Below are 26,433 nucleotides of genomic sequence, written 5' to 3'. Positions count from 1 at the left end.
CTCCCCGCGCTCCGAAACCCTGAGCTGCAGCTGAAGTCAGCAACACGACCCGGTGGCTTAATCGCTTCCTCTCATTAGAGTGGAAATGCCTCAGCGTGCAGACTTTACGTGGGGTTAGGAGTCTGGCCTCAGGTTCATTACTTTGATAGTTCCCTCAGTCGCTGCTTGTTTGCTGTGAAACTGTCTGCGGCTCTTTGACAGCCCTGCCGGCCTCGCCGAGTCCCCACGAGGTTTAATTAGAAACTGCAGCCTTGAGCAGGGGAGGGCTTCCTTAGATGACAGGGTCGAGTGTGTGTGTGTGTGTGTGTGTGTGTGTGTGTGTGTGTGTGTGTGTGTGTGTGTGTGTGTGTGTGTGTGTGTGTGTGTGTGTGTGTGTTTGTGTCACATAGATTGATTAGATTTCATCATCTATATTGAAAGTAAGTAAAGAAAATACATTTAATAAATAGGATTAATATAATAATATTTAATATAGTATGTTATTCGAACCAATTAAGACCATCTGACATTACTATGTATACATATCTGCACACCACTGGTGATTGTTGAAGATAAAGATCACTGGGAATGCAAATGAAGTCCTCACTAAGCTAGAAGTTCAAGATGTAGGTTTACTAATGACTATAAAACCATCCACTTAACGAAGGCTTTGACATACAAAACATATATTTAATACTGTCCCTCAGTTGAACACATGACAGTGCATCGCAGATTATGAAAAATAAATGGTCCTAAGAATAAAGATGGAAAATGAAAAAGGGCTTTAGATACGGTCAGCAGCTTATTTCTATCCCCACTTGAATGTTCAGTTTTGTCGGGGATGCTGAGCTGATTTAAGAAGCAGAGAGAATTAAGTCATCTCTTAATTAAGTCATCTTTAATTAAAAACACTTTTGCACCCGCTGGCAAGTTTCTTTCTTTGGCTCAGAGGGAAAATATTTTCACATAAAAATCTACAGAGCAAAAATGATGACGATGATCATACAAATCTTTGTCCTCACTGTTTGGAATAGAAAAGATGTGATTTTTGTCTTCAAGTGCTTTGAATCAAAGACCCTGCATCAATTTTAAAGAAGCGTTTAAAACAGGGGGTTGTAGGGTCTGCATTTGATTGGATCACTCTAATCTAATTAATCAAAGGCAAACATTTTTTTTAAATATAGAACAGAGTGAAGCGAGGTGCTTACCAACATGCTAAGTATAAACCTCAGATACTACCGGAAATGTTGTGTTGTGCATCAGCTAGTATGCAAATCTATTCCCCAAAGTCCCTTCTTCTTCGCTGCTCCTAAACAACGACTACACTGTCCTGCCAAAATTTCATGCTGGAAATTCCCACAAATGAAACAGCAATGTGTCCGGTGTGCAAGACTTCAGTTTCCAGCTCTTTAAAAGAAGTGATTTTTATGTATTCCTGGAGTTTCTTTATGTTATTTTTCAGTTATAGCTGTCAAACTAGATAATAATAAGTTCTATGGCATTCATTTTCTGTATGTAATTGTTTAGGGTGTAACCTGAGCTAGGTCACACACCAGTGATAGCAATCATCACTTCCATACAGGGTTAGTAGCTTATGCAGCGACCTCTGAATATTTGTATTTCACTTAAAATAAGTCCGGCTGTCAAGCAGAGGATGCACTTAAAATTTATTTGATGCATTATTTATCCATTTCTTTTGGTCGGCCCTCCTATATTTTTATTTTTTACTGTTGCTTATACAGGGGGAAATTATATTTATGTTAAATATGACAGCAGTCTATACAGCATTGTTGTAAAACAGTATTGGGTCTGTCTGCTGTGTGCAAAAAGACTTAAAGTTAGGAAACAAAAGATGGAGTCCTGTCTGTTTAAGGGTGTAACACATTATGACGTTAATACATTATATAACTTGTTATTCTTTTTTTATGCACTGGTATCAGATCGGAACTTAGTATTGCTTGATACACAAATCGAGCTATGGGGAAGTGAAAAGTTTGAATGTAATATCTCTAATGCTAAGTTAAGATAGAGGATGCTGGTTGTCACTTCATATTTAGCAGATATACATAACAGCCTCAGATGAGATTATAATCTAATTTCAATTTCTTTAAGATCAGACTCGTTTTCATTTGATCTGATTTTATCTGATTTTCCCCCCTCTCTGTGATTTCACTTTGACGACTCTCCCGATTGAACCCACCAAAGCCCGGAGTGAACATAACAGTTCTGCAATGAGACAGCGAGGCGGGCCCCGTAATCGTCGCTCGGCTGGCTCTGCAGTGGCTAATGGAGTGAGGAGCGGAGGGAATGGCCGAAGCTGCCACTCACCTACACTCTCAGTGTTTTCGGGTATTTTTAGCTGCTGGTCTACTGCTGAATAAAACATGAGACATGCCTGTTTATTTTAGAGTCTGTGTGGTAGTCTTGATCGAGTCTGTATGTGCAAACACAGGGTGGATACGTCGCTCTGGGCTCCCTTAAGGTAGTTTGCCACCTGCTGCTGTACCAGACAGGTTTTCAGCTGAACTCATGAGACAGTACAGCCTGGAAGCTCCTCAAACAAATAGAGTCAAAAGGCGACGTGAGCGCTTGTGTGTTTCAATTTGTGAAAACATTAACACATCTGTTTGAGTTCTTGGATTTAAAAAGTGGTGCTGCGCTATAGGAAGGCACACAGAGGTCTGTCTGCAGCCCTCTCCCCGCAGTGCAGGAGCATCCGCTCTGCACATCTGTCTGTAGACACACGGAGGGTTGTAGGCTCTGCAGGGAGAAGAGGTACTTGGCTGCGCGGGTCATGCACACACACTGACACACACCTGACAGAGAGAGGAAGGTTGAGAGAGCACCAGAGGCAATGGTTTAAGGTACTAAGATATTGAGGGCTGTGGTGTCCTCTTAGTGTTTCAGGTGTGTTTTTAATCGGCAGAAGAAACTATGATGTCTGACTGTCTTCTTGGACGGTGTAAACATCATGGACCATAGCACAAGCACGTGGTATATCGTAGGCCACCTTCGTTTTTATTAAATTTATCTACTTTATAGTATATTTAAATAGTTACTATTGCCCCTATGTGGGACCAGAGGTGGGGGGATTTAAAAGATTCAAAATTTATCTTGAATGTCCATCGTTTTAAATTATACCTGTTGAGTGAATTTGTAATTCAAATATTTAAATAAAACAGTAAAAAAAAAAAAGGATTGTTTTATATGTCTATTGTTCAAAACATCAAATGGTTTATGCGACTAATGCTTTGTCATAGAAGAGTTTTTCCTTATTTTAACCAGACTGTAATGCCCATAAAATCTGTCTGCCAACCACCATTGAACAACAACAAAGGAAGAATATGATCACTACCAGGTGCAGGCGGTAAAGCGTGTGTGTGGCGTTGTGAGATTAGATGCTACTGTACCAACAGAAGATGACTACAGTCGTCAAAACGCTCTGTGTGGAACTCAACTTCAATACACAAAGATAAGTGAAGCTCTGCCAGGTAGAGTAGCATAATTGCGTTCACGCTGTGGCCTGCGGGTGTGTGTGTGTGTGTGTGTGTGTGTGTGTGTGTGGAGGGGGTCTTTGCATAATGGTTAAGGAATTCCCAGTTTTTATGGAATAGTATTTCACTTAAAATGCCTATTGGAAATAGACTGTAGCTGTTCAGTGGAAAAGTGTTCTGTGCATCTAAATAGCACAATGTCATTGTCATACTAACATCAATGGGAAAAACCTACCATCAAATAACAAACGAGACACCATAAGACTTCACTTAATCCGTAAACATGTAGATATTAGGTAGTATTTATATATTCTGTGAGTAAACTGTTGCAGAACTACAAATATGGCTGCCATCTGTAGTCCTTTCTAAGAACCAAGGCTGTAGTCTCAGTGGTCCTATAGAAAATATTAGTGGATGCTTCAGAGACTGCACTTCCTTTTTCTACAGCACTTTCCTGAGCAGAACACTAGTCAGTTTTATTCGGAAAAGTTCCACATGATCTCGTGTACGGGGGGCTTTGCGTTTCCCTCGGCTGAAAATTTGCTGCCGTCATCGTGAATGACTTAACCGCCTCACTTCTTTTTTATTGCTTTGTCTCCCATCAGCTGGTTTGAAAATAGAATCAAAGTGCTGACAGGAACCTTCCACGCTCCAGTCACATGAGGAGCAGTTGCCTAATTCTTGGAAAACATTACTGTCACCGACTGACCTATTAAATAATTCAGCTGCTCACTCGCTCAGCTGTTTGCAGGGAGTCCTCGCTGAGCTCACATCTGCCTGTTAAAGTGTCGGCGGCTCTCGCGCACGCTTTTATCCCTCACTGTGAAACTGTGTATTATCTGAAACATGCACAAAGAATTTACAATGAAGGAAATTAAACTTTATTTGGGTAAAAGGAACAGTGACCCTCATATGTGATTTTGGTTTCATTACAACACTAAACCAAGAACTTTATTTGTTTATATGTTACAGGTATAAATACGGATTTCAATCTTATTGAATGAATATTTTGACATCTTGGGGAATATGCTCATGAGTTATTTCCCAATTGAGTCAAGGAATTTGGAAATTAGTTATTTTTTTATGATGGTATGATGATTTAAGACATAACTTGAAACCTCAGAGACACAACAACACACTTTGAGCTTCACGTAGGCCAATCTTGTCATCTGATGACAAATTAGCCGGAGGGCAAAACACAACAGTGATACTTTTTGTAGGTGTCTTAGGTCCAGACAGCATTTTGTCTAATCTATATCAACAGCCAACTGGGTATAAATGCAGATACATGAAAACGCTGATCGCTGATGCACCTCTTCTTCTCTCCACATTGACTGTTTACGTGCGGACAACCAGAACCTGTTGTTACAAGCCGAGCCTGGTGCTTCAGGAAGGTGGCCTTGTGGGTATTACGTGTGATGTAGGGGACGTAAACGTTGCCAAGTTGTTGTCAGGTGCAGCCACAGAACAAAAATACCCATCACCTCCATTCATGTTCGTAACCCGTGTTATGGCCTCTGTAAGCAGTGAAGCACTGAGGGATGAGGCTGTGTATGTTCGCTACAGTTCTGATATAAAGTTCCCCGTCTTCTACTCCAGAGTTGGTCCGAACTGTTTCTCTGTCAACATCCAATGAGCCAGGGTTAAGATAAGTATGCTAGCATATTACCAGAGGCGTCCTTACTACGGTTTGGAGCCGAGAAGCTGGTAAGGTAACAAATGTGATTGGTCAAATGAGAAACAGAAACCAGAAGGCTTCTGACCCCGAAGTCTTGTCTGTCACTCGTATATTCTGCATATTCACATGCAGAATCTATTCATAGAGGTTACACGTGGGCTGATTCCTTTATGTCAAACTAATCAGACGTGGAGACGATGCAAATTTGGCCTGCACGCGTTTCACTGTTTAATATGTCGGCTAGATAATCTTACGATAAGAGACAGATGCAGCTGGCTCCTGTTGCTGCAGCTGCATCCTTATCGGGTCATTCATCTGCAATGGTTACAACTCTGTGACAGTTTCATGGGTTCTAGTCCTTTTTCAAGTCTTGCCACCACTTGAACCCACACCTTTTTTTAAGTGGTCCACTTTTGCACTAAGCCAGTGTTTGAGAGCCTCTTGAATGAGGCTCAGGCCTCCTCCATTAACACTGGATCATCCTGCACTTTTAGGCGGAGGAAGCTGCTCATTATGTTTTTGTACGAGAGGGGGGAGGGGAAATCAAAGACAGAAGGAGACAGACAGACAGAGAGGATTTATTGATTGGTGTCTTCCTCCTCAGTTCACTTTGATAAATTTGACTGTGGATGCATCTCCTGACTTCACCCCCCCCCCGCCACCTCCATCGTCCCTCCCCGTCTTCCTCCTTCCTTTGTCCTTCAGCCGTGCTCTCTCCTGCAGATCTGTGTGGTCAGATATCAAATGTCTGCTACGTGCTAATGGACACTCGGGGGGTGTAGCTCGTTGCTGCAGCGACAGGGCTTTTAAGGGCAGGATCAGCGTGTCGTGTCGTCAGTATACTGGGGTCATATTGGCCTTTTATTACCTCACAAATTGATGAATTTGACCTTGTGCGTTAAGCTGGGGAGACATTGTGCTGCTTTAGAAACGTTGTTATATTCCACTCCACACTGTACGTGTAAATCGTTGACGCACGCCAAAGGCTCAGGATTTATGTGCTCATAAACGTTCAGATCGTCTGACATGATTTGACTGCTCACACTGTACGTCGCGTCGTCTCCTCGGGACAATGCTAATAAGGGAAAAAGATGCTGCCTAGATCATATGTTTCGAGGCTACTATATTGTAAATTGATCACTAGCGACACTCTGATCACTGTACTGTAAGAACCCTTTCTCTCCCTCTTTCTCTTTCTTGCTAAGCAATTGTTTCTAGTCCTAAACTACATTTCCTACCATTGTGTTTTGCTATTTCACGTAGAAGAGTGGTCAGGTACATCTTATTGCTCCTCACAGCCCTTCGTACACTGCACGACAAACAACGCACGACGGAGCAGAAATTTGTCCCGACTCTAAAATGAATAGCATCAAAATCTGGCTCACTGAATGCCCGGCTTTAGAGAGTTTGCAGTCCTCTCTGATTTACAATATTTGTGCTTCAAGCAGAATCTGAGGTGAAAAGGAGTCAAATCTGTGTCTTCCTTGCTATAATTCAACACGAGTCCTTATTTCACCTGAGTTCGGTCGGTGCAGTTGTGAACTTGCCTGTCTGCTCGCTGTAAAAATGAAAAACGCTCCTGTGCTTCACTTACAATGCATTGGGTTGAAGTCGTCGTCTACAAAACAGTTGGGAGGAACCTGCTCTATAACGCTGCAGCGCTGGAAGCTTGTGGATTATTCATGGCCTCCCGGTGCATGGCAGCTGCTCAGGAATCACACGTCTCATATCAGCTGCCTTTTCTTTGAGCGTGAATGCACACACACACACACACACACACACAGACACAACCCCTGGCTCACAGGAGATGGCTCAGCCAGAGAGCGTCCCGCCTCTCGGCTGTAGAGACGGATGCTTTCTGACTGTTTCACGGTGTTTGAGAGAAACATCTTTGATGGTAGCTGACATCTGTCTGATCCCTGTGTGAGCACAATGGATGTGTTAGCATCGCCAACCATCACCTAGAGGTGAGACGGAGGTTCTGTATTTCATCTCCACCTTTTAACCTCTCCGGTCTGCTTGTACTATTGTGTACTCACAGTCCCTGAGGCTGTGTCCGCACTGACACGTTTTTCGTTTTAAAATGAATAAATCTCCATCCAGACGAGCTAAAATGTGTTAGTGAGGTCGTGGCCTGAGATGATTCACAGTAACATACTTTATAGCCTGGAGGACTCTATTCAAAGGCTCAAGAGGTGATAAGCGGTTTCAAGACGTTTCAGTAACTCCACTCCACTACAGTACTGAGCTTCATCTGACATGAGGCGCTAACAGACTTAAAAGACAAGTCACCAGTTTTCAGAATATTATTTTTATTTGACAAACAAAACATATTTAACCATGTGTATATGGTACAGACAATAATATGTAGAGAGCAAATCAAACAGGCGAAGACAAAGGTTTTTTTGTTTGAGTCTGTTTGCATAATCAATGTTAATTAGAATTAGCTGTTAAATCAAGATTTACTGGCATAAACATTTACTCCAGCTTCTTGAAAGTGTCATTTTGAAATGACAAGTAATCAGTTACTGTAATTATCAGTTCTCCTCATGTAAATATCTCCCACGCGAGCCTCCAAGTCGTAATCACCACTGGGGCAAGAGGGATGTTTGTGAAAGCTGTGATATATCTGGCAGCTGGGATCTGCAGTAACAAGTGAGAGGCAGTAAAAGCACAGGAGGACTCGCAGGGAGGTGAAATAACCCAAGGCAACCTAGATGATCGAAATGAAAAACCCTTTGTTAGTGTGGCTAATGCAAAGATAAAAATAATGCACACTAAGCTTTATCATCATCATTATTATTATTATTATTATTATTGGACTAGAGAGATAGATATCCACAGTCAGCTCTACCTTGTGTTTCCTGTCGTAATACAAAAGGTAAAACAATTCTTCAGACATTTAAAATGTCACATGAACGAGAGAGTAAGGTGTCTGTGATTGTGTGATTGTGTGTGCGTGTGTGCGTGTGTGCGTGTGTGTGTAAGCAGCGACATGAGTCATCTCAAGTCTCAGTAAGCAGCAGGAAACAGGAAGAGGAAACGGTAACGACAGAGCCCCTCTGTGGATTCTGTGTATTCACACTTAGCTTCAGGTATGGTACATTTTCTTCACATAAACACCCACACACACACACATAAACACCCACACACACACACATAAACACCCACACACACACACACACACACACACACACACACACACACACATGCACACCCACACAACACAAACACACATAGACAAATAGGTTAAAGGCAAAACTGCCTCTGCTGGTGTGTTGGCCTCATGGGACCAACAATTCTGTCAATAGTGTGTGTGTGTGTGTCCGTGCGTGCGTGTGTCCATTCATGCGTGCGTGCTTGAGACCAAGACAATTGAACTTGCCCCAAATTTGGCTCTGCGCTGTCCTGTCGGTGACTCTATCAAGTCCCTACCTTTCCTGTGACCGAGCCGCGGGACCTGGAAGTGGTGTGTGTGTGTGTGTGTGTGTGTGTGTGTGTGTGTGTGTGTGTGTGTGTGTGTGTGTGTGTGTGAAACCCAGTTCAAAGGTAGCCTCACACTGAGCGTGTAACACATAACCACAGCAGGTAGCCCTGCTGAAAATATGACGACTCATTTTAATCAGAATCAGGACTTCATTGATCCCAGGGGAAGTTGGTTAAAGACTTAAATCCATTTGGTTCCACTTTCTTCAAGAGGCAGGAGAATAATTCAGGAGAATCGAGCACAGATATTTGATATGTCTTGATGTCTTCCTAGCGAAAATCATGTGTAGCAGTTAAATAAGACGATTGAGTCATTCCTCCATCACCCTGTTGCCCTGCTGTGATTGACAGGTTTCAATAGGCGGTGTGAGGTTATCAGTGATTCCGAGAACTGAAGTGTGAGATCTCAGGTTGCTGCCGGGTGTCGAGGATACCTGGCCACGCAGACGTGCCATGTATTTGTCAGCCACCGCTGAGCCTGGGCCAGTCAGAGAGTACACAGTATGTGAAGCTAAGCCACCGTGTTCAGGATCAAAGACTAACAGGACTGAAGAGCAGGTCTACACGTGGGCCCTCCTCCCCTCGCTGTCCTACTTTCTGACAGATTCCCCCCCCCCCAGCTTCACCACTGAGGGCTTTGCAACCGAGAACTACTGAGAAAAGGCTGCACATCTCAGGGTTGTGCAGCCTTACAGGGTTAGACTGATGTGTTGGTGCACAACGCTGACACTAGACTTTGTTTTAGTGTTGTGATCAGATTGATCGTTGCGGAAACTGTTATGTAAGAGTTTAATGAGATGATCAGTTTTTTCAGTAACAAATAAATTGTATTTTTACCACAGTATTTGTCTATAAGATGATTAAACTGAACTCCTCATATATGATTAACTTCAGACAGGTTTGTTTTCAGTGTTAATCTTTCGAAGAGCATCGCATGTGATTTGAGCTCAAGAAGAAATGTCTAAATGTCAGTGAACAAGACAGGAAGTCTATGGCTTTACTAAGAGGCTGTAATTTGGTTTAACCCAAATGGTATTTCAGGGGGATTTCACATCTACTTTCTTTGGTCAGAACCAAAATAACAGGTGTGAATTTTTTTCTGACTGGTCTCGTTCTGAATCAAACTAAACCGTGGTTCAGTTGGCTCACAATGTGAAAGCCACTTTTTGTGATTCTTCTGACTTTGAGACCAAATGGAGGAAGTTGAGACAGCGTTAATCAATAGAAGAAGAAAATGGAGTCGAAGTTGTTTACAGGGTTGCTTGCAGTCTTTACCTCCAACAATAAAATGTTTGAACGACGAGTACGTTTATGTTGCTGGAAGTGAATATTACAGAAGCAAAAAACATTAACGAAATCAACTGGTTCATTAACTTTCTCCATTCAAAGAGAAGACTACTAGTTAGCGAATACAATAGCCGAATTGACAACTCTACATCAGACACATGTCCATCTAAAAACCAATCAATGTCAAACATAGCGAGACGCGGCCCACATAAGTGATGACAGGAAGTAAGTATGTCATACAGAATCTTCAGTTGCTCCCTAAAACACAACGTGAAACCAAAACTAACTGGATCAAATATAAAGACATGAACCTCGGTTTCGACCATGGTCCGGACTTTGTGCGCTTTGAGAATGAGGCGGGACATAGATCTCGTGTGTTTCCATGGAGATAAACCAAAGTCTCTTATCCTGGAACTCATAACAAATCCAAATATTGAGCCTGTTCATAGACAGTATGTTCAATATTAACACCCACTACATTAATGAACATATAAAACAAACAGAAAAAAATCTTACATATTTGAATTTTTGGAGAATGTCTACTACTATATATCATTTTTATTTCTGCCATTGTTACATTCATGTTGCTGTAGATTAAGGTCTGTAGTAAGTCCACTTGAGGCCCATTGTGGATTTGGAAGGCCCCTTCTGACTAATCCAATCATCAAGTTTGCATGTGTGGTAAAGTCCGAACATCTGGATTCGCCCATGTTGTTCAGCTTGTTCACCATCTGTGCTGTGTGAAAAGTCAGGGGATAAACCAGAGTTATTCAAACGTGTCCTGGAGGGACCTTGCAATATTTGTAATGAATATCACAATAATCCATCAAACGGATGAAGTTATACTGGAACAAGTTGAAAAGGAAGGGGATCACTTTCATCGTCAATATGTGTGCACACATTTTTCTGATGATCCAGGACTAAAATATCTGTCGCAAATTTTTGGTCCATCCAAGATATTTCATCTGAACTACAAATGTCAATCTAAAGGTTGTATAAAGGTTGCATTAGAGGAAAGGTCAGGGGTTCAACAAAGTCAGCGGGTTTCATCCTTTGAAAATATCAAATCAGATTTAGAGATACTTCAGTGTGGATCGACTGACAGAGTTGTGCTACTAGCAGGGCTAAAGATGCTCCGTCCCAATATGTTCAGTTCAAATCTTGCTTTGAGAATCGTACAGTCAAACTCCACTCTGCATTTCAGACACACAGTGAAGCTGTTAGTCTCTGATCATGCACACAAATGACTGTACGCACAGTGTTGTGGTTTAGAACATGAAGTGCCCAGGGTAAGTGTCTCTTCCAGATGGACAGCCACGCTCTGGGATGAAGCAAATATGTAGATTCTGCATGTTTATTTCCCTCTCCTCGGTCGGCCATCTCCCTGCTCGGGGGCCAGTTTCCTCCGGGCAACTGCTGGCTCCGACTGAAAAGAGGATAAGTGGAGGAGAGTTAATTTTCAACAAGTGCAACCCCTGTCTCTGACACATCTCTAAAGTCTGTCTTCTAAATCTTTGATGAGGAGCCGAAGGCAGCATCTGTCATCTCACCAGCGTCGTCTGAGCGAACGGCAACATTTCAGGATTTCACAGGGACATTCGTGCGCTTCCGAGCTTGCTGAGATGTTTTTCTGTAATTAAAAAAAAAGGTCCCGCAGAAGCCGCGCAGATGACTGTATGTGTGTCAACGATGACTTTTACAGATGCTCAAGGCTCCAACTCTGAGAAGGAGGGGGGGGGGGGGTCTTTTCCTCTCTATGTTGCTTCCCAGAGGTGGAGGTGGAGTGGGTGGCAATTCTAAAAGCTAATCTCCATCCTCCACACAGCTCAGAAAATCTGCTCCCACCTCACAATAAACCGACTGCTGTGTGTTATATAATATCCAAACAGAGGCAGTTTAGCTGTAATCACAGGGCCAACTGGGGAACAAGTTTGAATGAGATGAAATAATAAGTGGTGGTGGAGTGGAGGAAGCTTTACACGGAGAGCTGCGGTTTGGATTCAATTTCCCTGAAATACAGAAAACAACCGCACTACAATATTTATCATGCCTAATTCAGTTAATGTGGAATAATGGACCAGTATTTCCCGCAGAAGTCAATCTGGTGGTTGCTGGGGTGCACGTAACAGATCCCGAGTGAAAGAGAAGGTGTCGTGTGAGAGAGAGGTAACTAACAACTGCAGCTGGAACTATGAAGTCTGTCTGTCTGTGTGGACGGTAACAACTTTATGGACAATAGCACGAGCATGCAAGTGAAAAACTCTGCAAATAATGCCACACAATTCAATGCATGGACATTAGTGATCTGTAATGTTAATATGATTAATAAAATAAAAAAAATTGTTTCATTATGACACTGTGGTAGCAACGATTTGAATATGGCGCCACAGCCTAGATAATTAAAGGGAATATGGACAATGTGTGTTTAACTGTGAGTGTTGATATGGAAATAATGAAATGAGACAATTGAAAACTAATTATACATAATAAAAGACAACAGACAAACACAGGTACATTTACCAATAATTGTAATAAAATGAAAGTCTTGTCAACAGCTTAACATACACACTGCAACGAAATACAGCACGTGCATGCAAGATAAATATCTATACATGCTACTGGAATTAGTAACATGTTCAACAGTACGGCATGAATAGGAGAGCAGAGTGGAAGGTTTGTAATTAGCTTCATGTGCAGACTCGGGATGAAACGACTTCTAACGTCTCATAGGACAATTTCTATAATGGAAGATAATGTGTTTGTCCTCAGGGGGGTGTTAATCAATACGTATCTCTTCATCTAATCTAGATGTGGGATGTTGAGCCTTATCAAGCAGCATTGTTCTGTGGTATGTTCATGGTTGTGTTAATAGAGGGCAGAGATTAGGAAACCTTCTCATATGAAGTAACGTTGAAATTAAAAGCCACAATATATGGAATTGTGTTTTTTTTTTAAACATGCTCTCCTCTCACCACAGACACTCAAGGGCACAAAGTCAAAACCCCTAAAATGTTCGGTTTCTGTATAATCTCAACATCGTGTCTAAACTACGGTTAACTCGGTATCTAGAGAAAAAAATATACATGGTTAAGTTTATAGGCAAATCAAGACATTTAGTTCCAGGGGAGATTGTGGTAATGGTTAACAAGAACAGCCGAGCTTTCCACAAGCATATGGAGCAGCCAGCTGGGGTGGTGTCAACCCCACAGAGAACATGTGTGGCTCTAAACTTTGGTCATATTTTAATGAGTTTCAGCATTAAATGTGAACATGTAGTGAAGCATTGTGAAGCAGCCCACACTTTAAGATATTAACATGTAAAACGAGGCCAACTGCAGGTAGTTCCATGACATCATGGTTTATTGCCATGCTTCCGTCACAGCGGTGGGCAGAGGATTTGTGTTTGCAGGTTGTCAGGCTGTCGGTCCCTGACAACCTGCGGTTTGTGTTGAATCTCAGAAATGCCTCAAAATAATTCCTTCAAATTTGGCCTCACTCTATTTGACTGAAAGATGAACTGATTAGAAAATTATGGTTAAAGGTCAAGGTCACTGTGGCATCACAAAACATGTTTTGGCCATAAAGAACACTAATGTTCTGCACAAACATTCACTCTTCACCATAACCCAAGAAGGCAGCTGGCAGGGGCAGGAAGTTAGGTATTGTTTCCTCTGCGGAGATCACGTGATTTTCTTTACAACACACCGACAACGGTGTCAGCTCTAATCTCCACAAAGCCTCTTGGCATGTTCGTCGGTGTCTTCTACGTGTATGACACCGTTTTTTCAGATATTGGTTTTCATTTTAGATTACAAGCGTCATCAATCCACTCACTCACAGTAAATCCAGCGGGGATCCCCTGTTATGTTCTCACATCGGATTCTCCTGACTATCTGCCGTCTTTATACGAGGAGGCCAGGCAGAGAAAGTCCGCAGGAACTACGGAGGCTCTCGCTCGGACGTTTGCGTTCACGTAATTTAATCTTTGGAGTTTAGTGCATGTCTGAAAGCGGCGTATGACTATTCAAGGGAAAAGTCACTGAGAAGGACCATAATGAGAAGGCACACAGCCGCATGACTAATGTGTAGGATCGGCACAGTGAGACGTGTTTAATTGTTCATGATTAAAACGGCAGCTCCTCGGGGTATGCTAACCGGAGCTAACCCACTTACGCCATGTAGATATGACACGCCGACTATTTGTGGCCAGAGATGTGGCATCATAGCTCCAGATATGTTGCGTGACAACGAGACAGGGGTTTCACTGGGTTTCATTGGTGGAGTGCTTGTTGCTGCTGCTGTTTCAGAGCCGGTTCTGGATTTATCACTTATAGTTGTGATGTGACATCTTCTGTAAATCAGAAGGATTTCCACAACTTACATCAGAATTTAACTCGGGGAGCAGACCCTCTCTGCTGCTGCAGCTCTGATTAACTGAGTAGCTTTTTTAAATCCTGTCTATTGCACCTGACATGTCATAATACAGCTTCTCATTCACACTCCACTAACTTCCAATCGGATGCTATCTACATTAATATCAATGCTTTAATGATCTGCAATTACTTCAAACTTAAACAGGATAAATCAAAGGCTAATCCCTATTTCTTCTCTGAATTCATAACATCCTCTGCTTCTAGAGCGCATCCAACACAGAGGAGGCTTTACTCAATGAAATCAATTCCTGACCGTAGTCTTAGTCCCTAAAAAGCAATTAGCAGTTATTGCCTCCACCAAGGAGGTTATTTCTTTGTAGGATTGTGCATAAACTACCGGACAAATGAACACAAAAAAGGTGTTAAGATGTAGCATGGGTCAGAAAAGAATCCATGAAAGTTTGGTGCGGATCAGGATCAGGGGGCGGATGCAGGATTGTTTTTACACTTTCTTTAACTCTGCGAGATAGGGCGTGAAGATCTTGATGAAGAAGAAAAATAGTAAAAGTACAAATAACCTCCCTCTCCCAGTCTTCTCCATCCCTGTGCACCTACATGAACACTACCCCCATCTGCTCCTCACTCCGCCTCCAGGCTTTGCACCATGAGTGACAGGGCCTTCACTGGGGCTGGCGCTGACCTATGGACATTTCTCCCCCAGGGTCCAGACCACTGCACATCTGTTGCTTCTTTTAAGATGATATCAAAAACTCACCTAAGATTTGCCTTTCCTGGTACAACACAAAGGCTATGTTATTTATTTCTTTGTATATACATATATATATATATATATGTGTGTGTGTTTTATTGTTGTTTCTGTTTTTCTATCTTGTTTTATGGACTGAATGTCTTTTTGGATTAAAGTGTCCTTGGCTGTCTTGAAAGGCATTCATGAATAAAACATATTATTATACCAGAAACAAAAACAGACCAATAAAAGTCAACAAAGATGTCCTCAAATTTAAAAACAGCCCGTCCAGACCCAATAGCCAGGGCTGAAATGATATTGAAATATGGGAATTCTTCATTTACTTTCCACACTTTTAACATCTTGAGCCAGCAATACAGATGTCCCTATGTTTGTACCGTTTCTCCATGGAGATGTGGATTTATGGCACCGTCTCAGTGAGTATTCGCGTGTTATGGCTGTGGTCAAAACTGTAATCCTAGAAGGTGATAAAATGGTTGACATGTAAACTACCATGATGAATAGTGGAATGAGGTGCAACAAGATGGATCACCCCGCTTCAGCCAATTGTTTACCCACAGCCAGTGTGGTTGTAAATCAAGCAGAGCGCAGCCGAAAGACACTCTGTGTGTCTTCTCTTGGCCAGAAAAACTATATTGCTGCCGCCGGATCTCATAAATCATGAGGCACTTTGGTACCTGTAAGGGTTTTTTATCTAAATGTACTGTTGAGCTTTGTTTCTCCCTCCTTTAAACAAGAAGTCTAACTGACAGAAGCCATGACAGACTGTGGTGTCGTCCATTTTATGTGAAAACCAGTGCGTTGTTAATTCTCTGGAGGAGGAGCACGTTCCCTTCTGACTGAGCGCGCCTCGGGTTTGGCTCTCGAGAATCACAGAGCTGCTGCCTTTTCTATTCTGCCGACGAGATAACTACACTCACCTTGAGTCTCAGGTGGAACTGATCCTGATAACGTGTCTGCAGTAACCAGCATGACACTGACTCCTACAAATTTAAACCCACCCACTGTTGGAAAGAAATCATTTCAATCCTTTAGTAGAATTTTTTTTATAAAGATAAAAGCAGGCTCCTTACTGCCAAGCATCCAAAGAAATGATCCATGAGTCCTGGAGGCGTTTGGTGGTTTTTATTAATAGTAGACAGTCCACAGAAAATATCGGAGCCCTTCTCCCTTTTTTATCGTTAACCCGCCAAGGAAATTGAACAGGTAAAAGAGAAAGGATAAACCACCGCAAGTTGCCTGGAAGTTTTAATAACAAATATCCATCCATCATCTATACTGCTTGTCCTTTTGAGGGGTTGTGGGGGGAGCCAATCCCAGCTGACTCTGGACGAGAAGGGGGGTCCACCCTGGAGAGGTCGCCAGTCCATCACAGGGCCAGAATAACCCAGACTGACCGAGATTTGACCTGGGAACCTTCTTGCTATGAGGCAAGAGCGCTAACCATCACCCTTACTCAAAAATATATCAGCCTGAATAAACAATTGATCTTTGTCGATATTCCTGCTTGAGAGGATTATTGTCTCTGCAGAATTTACCTTCATTGACAGAAGTACTGTCACTCGCATCATGCTGCAGAACAACTTCCCTGCTCAACAGTTTCACCATTTGCTGTGGCCTCCTCTGAAGCTTCATGTCCCACGGGTTGCGGGGGGAGCAGGGTTGAGTAAAACTGAAGCGTGGGGGTCCATGACTGACGCAGCGGGATCAAAGGCTCAGGGAGGGAAAAGAAATCCTGAGGAATGTCCATATGGATTTTCACTGACCGCCTCGGGACATCGTTTACAGTGCACACAGCCCTCTCAAAGTTGTTCTTACACTTAGTTATGGTTTTGGCCGGTGTTTCAAGTGTTTGGCTCCCCACACGGGTCCACAAGGAGCTGAAATCTGCAGCTTTTAAAACAGTATCCTGGTAACTTCACTAGAGCGGCTGAGACTCTTAAATGCAGAGTTTATATTTTGGGCTGAAAGACCCCTTGGGGAGGACTAGTTTTTCCCCCCATTTGCTTCATTTCATCCTCAGTTAACTGCGGGATAGTGTTTCGGCGGTGAGGGAAGGAGATCGTCATGTCAACGCGATGAAACAATGGAGATTGTGTGCAGTGTAGATTGGTTGGCGAGTGGGTGGACAGAGGCGGTTATGTCTTTAGCATGGCTGCCGCAGTGGATTCGATGATAATAACAGCAGTTGAACACCACAGCTCTGGGATGCTTCATGCTATGCCTGCATGGAGGATTGCGCTCAGTTATCAGCAGACTCAATTTAAGGTCGGTTCCACCTCAAATATATTTCTACCATGCTGTATGTACTCCTTCCTGTTCACATGCTGTACAGTACAATCTTCATCATACACCACTCGTATTGAATTGCTCTTGGACCATTCTTTAACTTATTTGTTGTACTCATTCCCAACTGTACGTCCATTTATATGTAAGTTTACTGAGAGCAGTGCAAAAACATGTAAAGGATCCACATCAGTCTGTGACTACTGTGAAACGCTGAGCTTCTTTCGAGACAAATGCACAAATGTGTTGCAACAGCTGCTTTTCAATATGTTAATACAGAAGTAAGGGGTAAGTGTTAGTAATGCAATCATCGAGGTGAAAATTGTATTATTAGCATGCCATTTACAGCAGAAGCATAATTTCACCATTCCATATAGTTTGGCTTAATTACTTAGCAACTAATGTGCAACATAATCAGCTTCTTTTTGCAGAAATGGAGGTTATAAATCATCTTGAATTGATTGAATCAGATTCTGTGTGGCGCAGAGCCTCCTTCAGCCTGTGAAGAGAGTTGTGTAATTGTATTCTTTGTCTCTAGATGATATGAGGGTTTTCTTGGACATGACACATTTTGGAGATCTTTGGACATGAAGCTCAGAAGATGTGGGCGTTTACTAACTGAGGCCTATGGAGCTGCATTATGGGAAATGTAGGATCCAGTATTTTCTGAGCTTGACCCATTTGAGGGACTGACAGTTGGGGTATCTCTAACATGTGTTGTCATGTTCTGCTTAATTTCTTTATCTATTGATTCAATGTTTGGTTTATAAAACGGTATAAAATTGTGAAAAGACCCCTAAAACCCACGGTAATCGTACCTCTACTTTTTACAAAATGGGTTTTCCCGCAAGCAAAATGAATAATTATAATGACAAATACTTTATTTATTTTACAAGATGTATGAGTGTGTGTTTGTGTATGTGTGTAGGACTGGTCAGTCGTGAGCAGCCTTTGAAATTCAGCTGCAGTTACCTCACCTGTCAGCGAAGTGAGGACTTGGCAGATCAGATTTGTTTGTGCATCAAGGCCTCGAGCTGCGTGGGAACATCAGTATGCTGCTTGCATGTGTGTGTGTGTGTGTGTGTGTGTGTGTGTGTGTGTGTGTGTGTGTGTGTGTGTGTTTCTGTCAGTGTGTGAAAATCAAGCAAGTGTGTGATCACTTGGCTGAGTGATATGCTCGCCTATTAGTGTGAACATAAAACACGCAGGAGTAAAGGCTTTTGAGGATCAGCAGTGGGGAGGGTTTGTGTGTGTGTGTGTGTGTGTGTGTGTGTGTGTGTGTGTGTGTGTGTGTGTGTGTTGTCCTGAGGGGCTGCAGTGTGTCGGGGTTGATTTACCTGGACAGAGAGGATGACCTCGCTTTTGACCTCATGCTGCAGAGTTATTAGAAGAGGGACAAAATGAAAATCAACTTCCCCTACACTCTTCAACAGATGGAGTAAGAGAGTAGTAGTAGTAGTTGTAGTAGTAGTTTGAGGCACATTTGTATCTTTTTACTCATCCACGTACAAAAAGTAAGAAAACAAAAAAACAATGTCTCTATGATGGTAAACAACTTCTGATAGAAATGGTTTGATTGTCTGATTGTCAGTTTGTCCAGAGCAGAAGGGATTTCTCTATAACACATGTAAATATAATCATCTGTAATAAAGAGAGAGAGACAATAACAAATCAGACTTTAATGTTGACTTTTATTAGCATCAGTATATTATTAGTTGTAAGAAGGCTCAGCTTCTATTCACAGAATTCAGGGGATATGTGATATGTGACAGTTTCCTGTGGCACTATATATCTTAGATTGAAGTTTTGTACACATTTTTCCAGATGCTCAACCGACATCTTGCTGTGCAGTTGTTGTAACTTCTGTAAATTCTGTCATGTGGTCATGAAGTCATGAAGTCATGTGGTCACGTGTCACTGACTCATCATCAGTGCTGGTAACATTAAATGAGAGCTGTGATGACCAACAGTTTTACTCAGATTGAAAATGTCTTTTTGAAAAACTAACAATAATAAACAATGCAAAAATAAAAATAATGTTGAATTAATAAGAATTAAGAATAATGTTGGAGTTTTTGTGGTATTGCATTTATATATAAAGATAATGATTGTGACTAAAAACGCAGCATTGAAATACTGATTTGGATGTTGATTACCATGGCAACAGTGGAAGATTGGAAGCATTTGGGTCAGTCCTAGTACCTTCAGTTTTCGCTGTCCTAGGGCCTGGTGTCTTTGCTCGATTTACCCTGACACAGTTTCATTCTATCATCCAGCACTCCTGCCCATCTGAGCCCCCACTGGTGTGTTGGTCTCAAAACAGGCTTTTTGTCCTGTACATCGTTGGTGCGTTGATATCTTGAAGCAGTGCAAAGAGATTGATCAACAGAAACCTGATCTGAAGTCAGCGGTGCAATATTTCATTGTTATTTTAAAAGGTGCATTATCAAGATGGTGACATGCACATAGGCAAGTGATCAATACGTGCACACTCTGCTTGTTACACACACAGAGGATGATGATTTATCTCCTACCTCTCTATCCATTATCATAATTTTAATCCACCAAGGTGCAAACACACCTGTCTTTTAAAAGGAAATGGAGATTGCATTCTGATTGGTTTATTGTATGTTATCATATGACCAAAACACACCCATGATTCATTAGGAGATTGAGTACAACTCTTTTAAATCCTACACCTGGAGCAGAGACCATTATCTGCCTCTTTCAAACCAGCTAAAGTAGATTTGTTAACAAGATAAATCAACATGCTCCATGAGATGGTTGAACAGAGCCATTTACACTGTATTTTCTATTAAGTCTGCTGTCTTTACCATATGACTGTAGGACGAATGCATTTAAAGCAGTGTTCGCCTGCGCTGGAGTAAATGATGCAAGCAATGTAGATTGAGGACGAATGGAAAAACGTGTTCCTCATTCCAATCAGCTCCACGTCTGTATATCCAAACACACTAATTATGTATTATGGCCGTTAATGAGCCGTGGCGCTGATTGCCAAACATTAGCTCGTCACTCTCTGTGAGCCTATCAGGGTTTAACTGGCTCCGCGTGGCCGACTGAGTTTAATACACATCTGTCAGACAGACACGCTCACACACAAGCTTACGCGCACATTCATGTATGTATGCATATATGCAGGAGTCATTTGTTGATGCAATGACTTAAGACAATAGCAGGCAGAGATTTCCATCCCTAACAAACCTCTGCAGTTCTCAAACTTCAGTAGAACCACAGCCAAATGAGAGCTTTTTGTTCCTCGCGCAGCAGAGTTTAATGAAATGGAACGTCTTCAGTTTTACACCGTCTGACTCATCCTCTTAGAGACAGTCGTCTTTGTGCAGGAGGAGTAAATATAAACTGTTCCAAATACAGTGTGAAGACTCTCTGGGATATTAAAGAAGTGCTCAAAGCAGTGGGGAGGGATCAAATCCTGTGGAATCACAGTGATGATGGTAACAGTTTCTGAAGAGGCTTTCACACCCGCTTGTTCCTTGTGGTCGGATCAACTCCCTCGGGTGTTTCCCTCCTGGTTTACCTCATATGTGTTGGGGTGAGAAAAACGCTGAAGGCAGTGTGAGCCTCACAGCTGATCCCTGGTCAGTCTGGTGTCATCTCTTCATGTAAAACTCGTTATCGATTCCATAAGAGATACATGGCCCTACATAACGATAATATCATGATAACGCGATTCTGGGATCAATATAATGCAAGACAATCAAACAGCAATACATCATGATATCTGAGATTAAACAATGCACAAACAATGCATAAAGTCTTTATCTTAGTGCCTTTTTAGTCTTTAACAAACACACTGTATCTTGTCAATGTCCACATGTGCCATCATCCCAATGTAAAATAATCATAAACTGGCAAAAGTACAAACTATATATATATATAATGCAGCAGGAAAATGTCCACAGCGAGCGAGGGGGTGTGGATTATGACGTTTCTAGTACGCACCAGATGCAAAAATGAAAAAAAAAAAGAATACAAATATCTTAGGATGAAAACAAGGTCTTTGTCGGCGAATTTGTCAATGAGATTCGAGAGCTTTCGGTGATAAGAGAAGACAACGTTGTCGGTGTGCTGTAAACACATGAATTCATCCGTTACGTCCTCCTGCATGATCTACCCAGCTGCCACCGTTCACAATGATACAGACATTTTCCTGTCATTGTGAACACATCAGACCTGCAACATTTCCTAATTTCATATGCGAAAAGAAAACTCCGGAAAATGTCCAGACCCAATTTTCATGGCATTTACTGGAGTTCTATTCTGGAATGAGTGAAATACTGGATCCATTAAATGTATTGACTTATTATTTAAACTCTAAAGTAAATCTTAAGGAGCCGTGTACTGTAAAATATATCGATATATTTTTATATTAGAGGGTGAAGGGTACCTAAGGGTAAAATATCAGGAGTAGAAATGAGGACATATAAGAAACAAAGCACAGTTAATGCTTTAATTTTGTTGAAAATGTAACAAAAAGCTGAAATTATAGCTACAAATGACATAATTACATGGATTTAATTTTAGATTCACAACCCCCCTTTAAACACTGCACCATTTTCCGCACTGATTTCAGTGATGACCTCAATTATGATCTGTAAACAGGAATAAAATGTTCTCTGTGGTAGTTTGGAAGGCTCGGTCTTTCAACAAATGAAATAAAATATTATATGTGTTCCACTGGGTCATCTCCGTGATCTATTTTTAGCTGAAAATCAGTCATTTAGAGAAGTAAAAAAAGAGAGAGAAAAGAACACGAGCCACAGAAAACGAGCAGAGAGCAGAAAACTGGGACAGCACGCCGTGTGTGAAACCAATAAATCTTTTGGCACATTACACATCTAATGCATCGGCCATTTTCCCGAGGTGAAGGACATCTCAGAATAAATTGAGAAGAGGTAATCAGAGGGTTGGGACGTTGACCGCAAGGACGCTGTGTCCTTCCCGTGTTCCGACCTGCTGTATACCGCCATAAAACCAAGATCATCACAGTCTGATCATGTCGAGCCTCGAACTGCAAGTGTCTGTGTGTGTGTGTGTGTGAAGCCAAAGCGTCTTGATTACCCCCTGGTGGCTGGCTGCATTATAGGTCATAAATCCCGCCTCATCCATGTTAACAAATGGAACATGGACCAAACAAAAAGAAAATCAAAGCACACGCCAAACATAATCGTGTAAAAGATGGTTTCTGTCATTTCAGGCAATGAGATGTCATGGCTGAAAGCTGAGACTGACACATGAATGGTCGAGCTCACACACTTGGATGTTAAGTTGCGATGTATATGATATCTTTGTACAGGTCCAAGCTCAGATCTTGCTGTAAATGTGTATCTTAGATGGGGGAATAGATAAAATACGATTGTATGCTACCCTTAGTTAACTATAGACTGAGTGGGGCAGCACAGAAGCAATAACTGTGTGAAGACAGAAATGAAGTTGATTGAAGGAGTCGAGTGATAGCGTGCAGGTCGCGCTCCGGAGCCCTTGTGACAACTGAATCATGATGTATTTTTAAGTCTTACATAAAGCAGCTCTGAGAACAGTGATAATCATCTATATTTTTTTCTGCTGACTAATGTAGTTTTGCAGCTAAACTTAAATACATCTCAACCACTCATTTCCTTTGTGCACATTTCTTAACATTTCTATTATTAGTGGTGCGACCGCTGATGGATGGATGCGAGTCCTCGGAAAGTCTTCTCGGCTGTGTGCACGTGGTCACTTTTGTTGCAATAGTGTGTGACTCACGTATCTCCTGCAGCCAAAAGGGCTCAATGCAACAAGGCTCGGCCACAAAGTGGAAAAGCTCTAAATGCTGTGTTCAGCCTGCAGTGGATCTTCAGCTTTCAGTCGTGGTGTTCCTGCCAGCTGGCCTCCGAATGTCGTGGCCTTCATTCATGACTGGAGAGAGGGAACCACAGACTGTGTCGAACAGATGTGTGACGTTTAATAACTAGAGCGAGAACGATGCTCTGGGAAATATCTGAGGATTCACTCAGAAACTAGATGTGTCATTTTTAATGCATCTGGTGTTTGGACTTTTTAATATTTTAACACCAGAGACAATGAGCACATACTGTATGTTCGGTTAATAGTTAATAGATGCTTGACATGATGTTGTACAAGCCTTTTTTAAATGTGTCTAGTGTCTCATTCAATCTGGTGCAAAAATACGACGCACACTAATAATAATAATAATAATAATGCTGAATACATTTTTCAAGCTGAAGCACAAAATGGTTTCAAGGAAAAGAAAAAGTCGAAATTAACACCAGAAACCCATGAAACCTCCCTCCCTATATCGACAGCACTATACATTGATACATTTATGTTCAAGTTTAACATTGTTATGATATAAAATAAAATAGCAAACAAAGTGTGGTTAGGATAAACATTTTATTTGATGGTTTTTCATTACTCTTGTTGAGGGGCCGGCGGAGGTTGATCCTTCGTCAATGGAGACGAAGTTGTCATAACTCCACTGTGCATTGTCCAATCAGCCCCGAAATTCTGTCACATGATCGGAGCCTCGGCCTGAACAGCTCCATAGGTCAATATTAACTCAAGGTCAAAACGACACCTTCTGATTCACCATGAAACAGGAAGTATCTTTTTAACTCCACTGTGCATTGTCCAATAAGCACCAAAATGTTCACCTATGATCACAGTCCCAGCTTATTCTTCATATCAATCAGTCTATTAAGTATATACTGTTATATTTCAAGTTTTATTTCGTTGATCTAGCTATGGTTTGGAAAAAAAGCAAGCTAGCTTACAGCTAGTTATTATTGTACATATTTCTCTTTCTCCCTAGTAATGGATTGTAAAATAAGAATGACATGCATTAGATTTGCAAAAGCAGCTGTGTGAAATGAATGGTAGGTGTTCCCTTGTGAATACAGACTGTATGGGTCAGTTTTGACTTGTAAAAGTGATGTACAAATACAAAATGTACGTTTGTTTATAAAGTAAGAAAGGAAAAAAGGAAAATGGTGATTTGTGGTAATCAAAACTATTAACACTATTAAAATAACAAAATACATTTATTTCAAAGATATAGCAAAGAAACACTCATGTGACCCATGTTGTGTATCAAAGGGTTAAGCTGAAAAAGTAACACTTGTTTGTGACTGAAGTTATGACATCCTCTGGATTTATGATGCCTAAGGAAGATGCCATGTCTGTGCATCTAGATAAGGTAAACCTTGAGAGTCTGTGTGTGTGGGGACCGAGGTGACGCAGGCTAATATCTTTTTTCCTTCTCGAGAGTACAAAACTGTGAAGCATCTGCTTTCCGGTTTGACTATCTGCGAGTACGATGGACCAAGAATCTTCTCTGTCGACAGACTCATGTCATAACAAACTCATATTTTGAAGTAAGAACAACTGAGGCTCATCGAGTAGTTCCTTTATTCAGCCATCATCAACATCATCATCATCAGACAACTGTGCAGAAGATATTTCTTCATCAGTCAGTGTCATCCTCTGTCTCTTGGACAGATCTAACTCAGGGATGATTGATTACGTACGACTCGATTGATCCACACCACTCGGCTCATCAAAAGAGACCCTTAAAAATAAAAGGCCCTCCTGGTAAAACGCTCTGAATACTGACACACATAAAGTCCGTCAATCATCAGCATCAATCCAATGCTGGGCAAACACGAATTCTATGTCAGTGACAAGCTGTGCGTCGTGTTATTAGTCCCATGGTGCACCGTGGCACAGGGTGGAGTTTAAAGGGTGTCAGCAGAAACCGCATGTCCCTGCTCTGTGTGCCGCTGTTTGTTCTGTGTAGTGTTGGGGGAAGGGGAGGGGCCCAGTTGTGTGATCAGTATTGATCTCTGAGAGCTGATGCTCCAGGGCAGATGTATCTAGTTTTTTTTAAATCAGCGTGCAGGCGTGTTGTCGTGACAGCGACTGCAGACGGTGACCCACAAAAAAACCACTGCTGAGTGTTGACTGGGACCATAAAGCTGTATGCGAGAGCAGGTGACCTCAGCTGTGATCAGTCAAGCAGGTCACACATGCACTTGAAGGGTCAAGGGCTCCGGCTGACACTGTCATCATGAAGTGAATGTGTGAGGATTTTCAGCAGCTCAGTAAAAACCTACGTGGTGCAGATATTAAAACTGGTATTTTTTCTTTTTTTCATACTTTATATTTCTTAATATTTCTTTTTATACTTGATTATATGGTTCCCTGAGTACATTGTGGTTATCTCTCATTGATCGTGACTTTGTGCAGCACAGTTACCATCAGTAACACTGGCTGTCAGAGTGTTTGAGAATGCTGCACTCATGTGTCTCCTTTGAGTATTGCAGTGTATGTTTTTACAGTGCAGATGACATTAAATGAGAATAACTGGTAAATAGACTGTATTTATATTGTGCTTTTCTAGTCTTATCCACCTCTCAAATCGTTAAACAGTAGAAGTAGCTTTAAATGTTGCGCTTCTTTTTACTCACACACTGTCGGCCCGGACGTCAGCGGCAATTCGGGGGTTCAGTATCTTGCCCGAGAGCACTTCAGCATGCTGACTGGAGGAGCCGGGGATGGAAACCACCAACCTCTGTTTAGTGGCAACTAGCTCTGTCTCCTGAACCACACTGTTTAACATATCCTTCTTTTTCCTTTGCAGGTGATGGACACACTTTCCAAACTTTCCCACACAATTATTGCACAGCAAACTGGAATCAGGTGGGTTTGGACACAGTGTGAAACAAAGGTTTTATTGTGTCACATTGTCTCATGAATAGAATTAACACAAAATGTTTTCTGTTTTCCCTCAAAAGGCCTTTTCCAACAGAGGAGAGTGTTGAAGATGAGGATATCTACAACCATCTGGTGGATCTGATAGAGTATGTGTACCCCTCTCTCTTTGTTGTCTCTCCTCCAGCTTCATTTCTTAAGGTCATTTATTATTTAGTCTCTTTTTTAAAATATGTACAGGATGTTGTGGGTTGCAGGTGACATTTGTTCCCTGGGTGTTGACTGGAAGGCGGCCAACACCTCCCAGGCTACCAGTATGCGCCCGCCCCGCTC

The 26,433-nt window shown here is 41.8% G+C and overlaps 1 protein-coding gene across 1 annotated transcript in view; it reads left to right on the top strand.

The window, feature by feature from the left end:
• LOC118098554 (guanine nucleotide exchange factor VAV3) overlaps positions 1-26,433 on the top strand; it is an 87,299-nt gene that overhangs the window by 16,064 nt on the left and 44,802 nt on the right. The window contains exons 3-4 of the mRNA XM_035142513.2: positions 26,030-26,088; positions 26,184-26,249. Of these exons, the coding sequence (XP_034998404.1) occupies positions 26,030-26,088; positions 26,184-26,249 (125 nt within the window). The remainder of the gene's footprint in view (positions 1-26,029; positions 26,089-26,183; positions 26,250-26,433) is intronic.

This window comes from Hippoglossus stenolepis, chromosome 19 (assembly GCF_022539355.2).
Source record: "Hippoglossus stenolepis isolate QCI-W04-F060 chromosome 19, HSTE1.2, whole genome shotgun sequence".
NCBI lineage: Eukaryota > Metazoa > Chordata > Actinopteri > Pleuronectiformes > Pleuronectidae > Hippoglossus > Hippoglossus stenolepis.
This window is presented reverse-complemented; position numbering and strand designations above follow the sequence as displayed.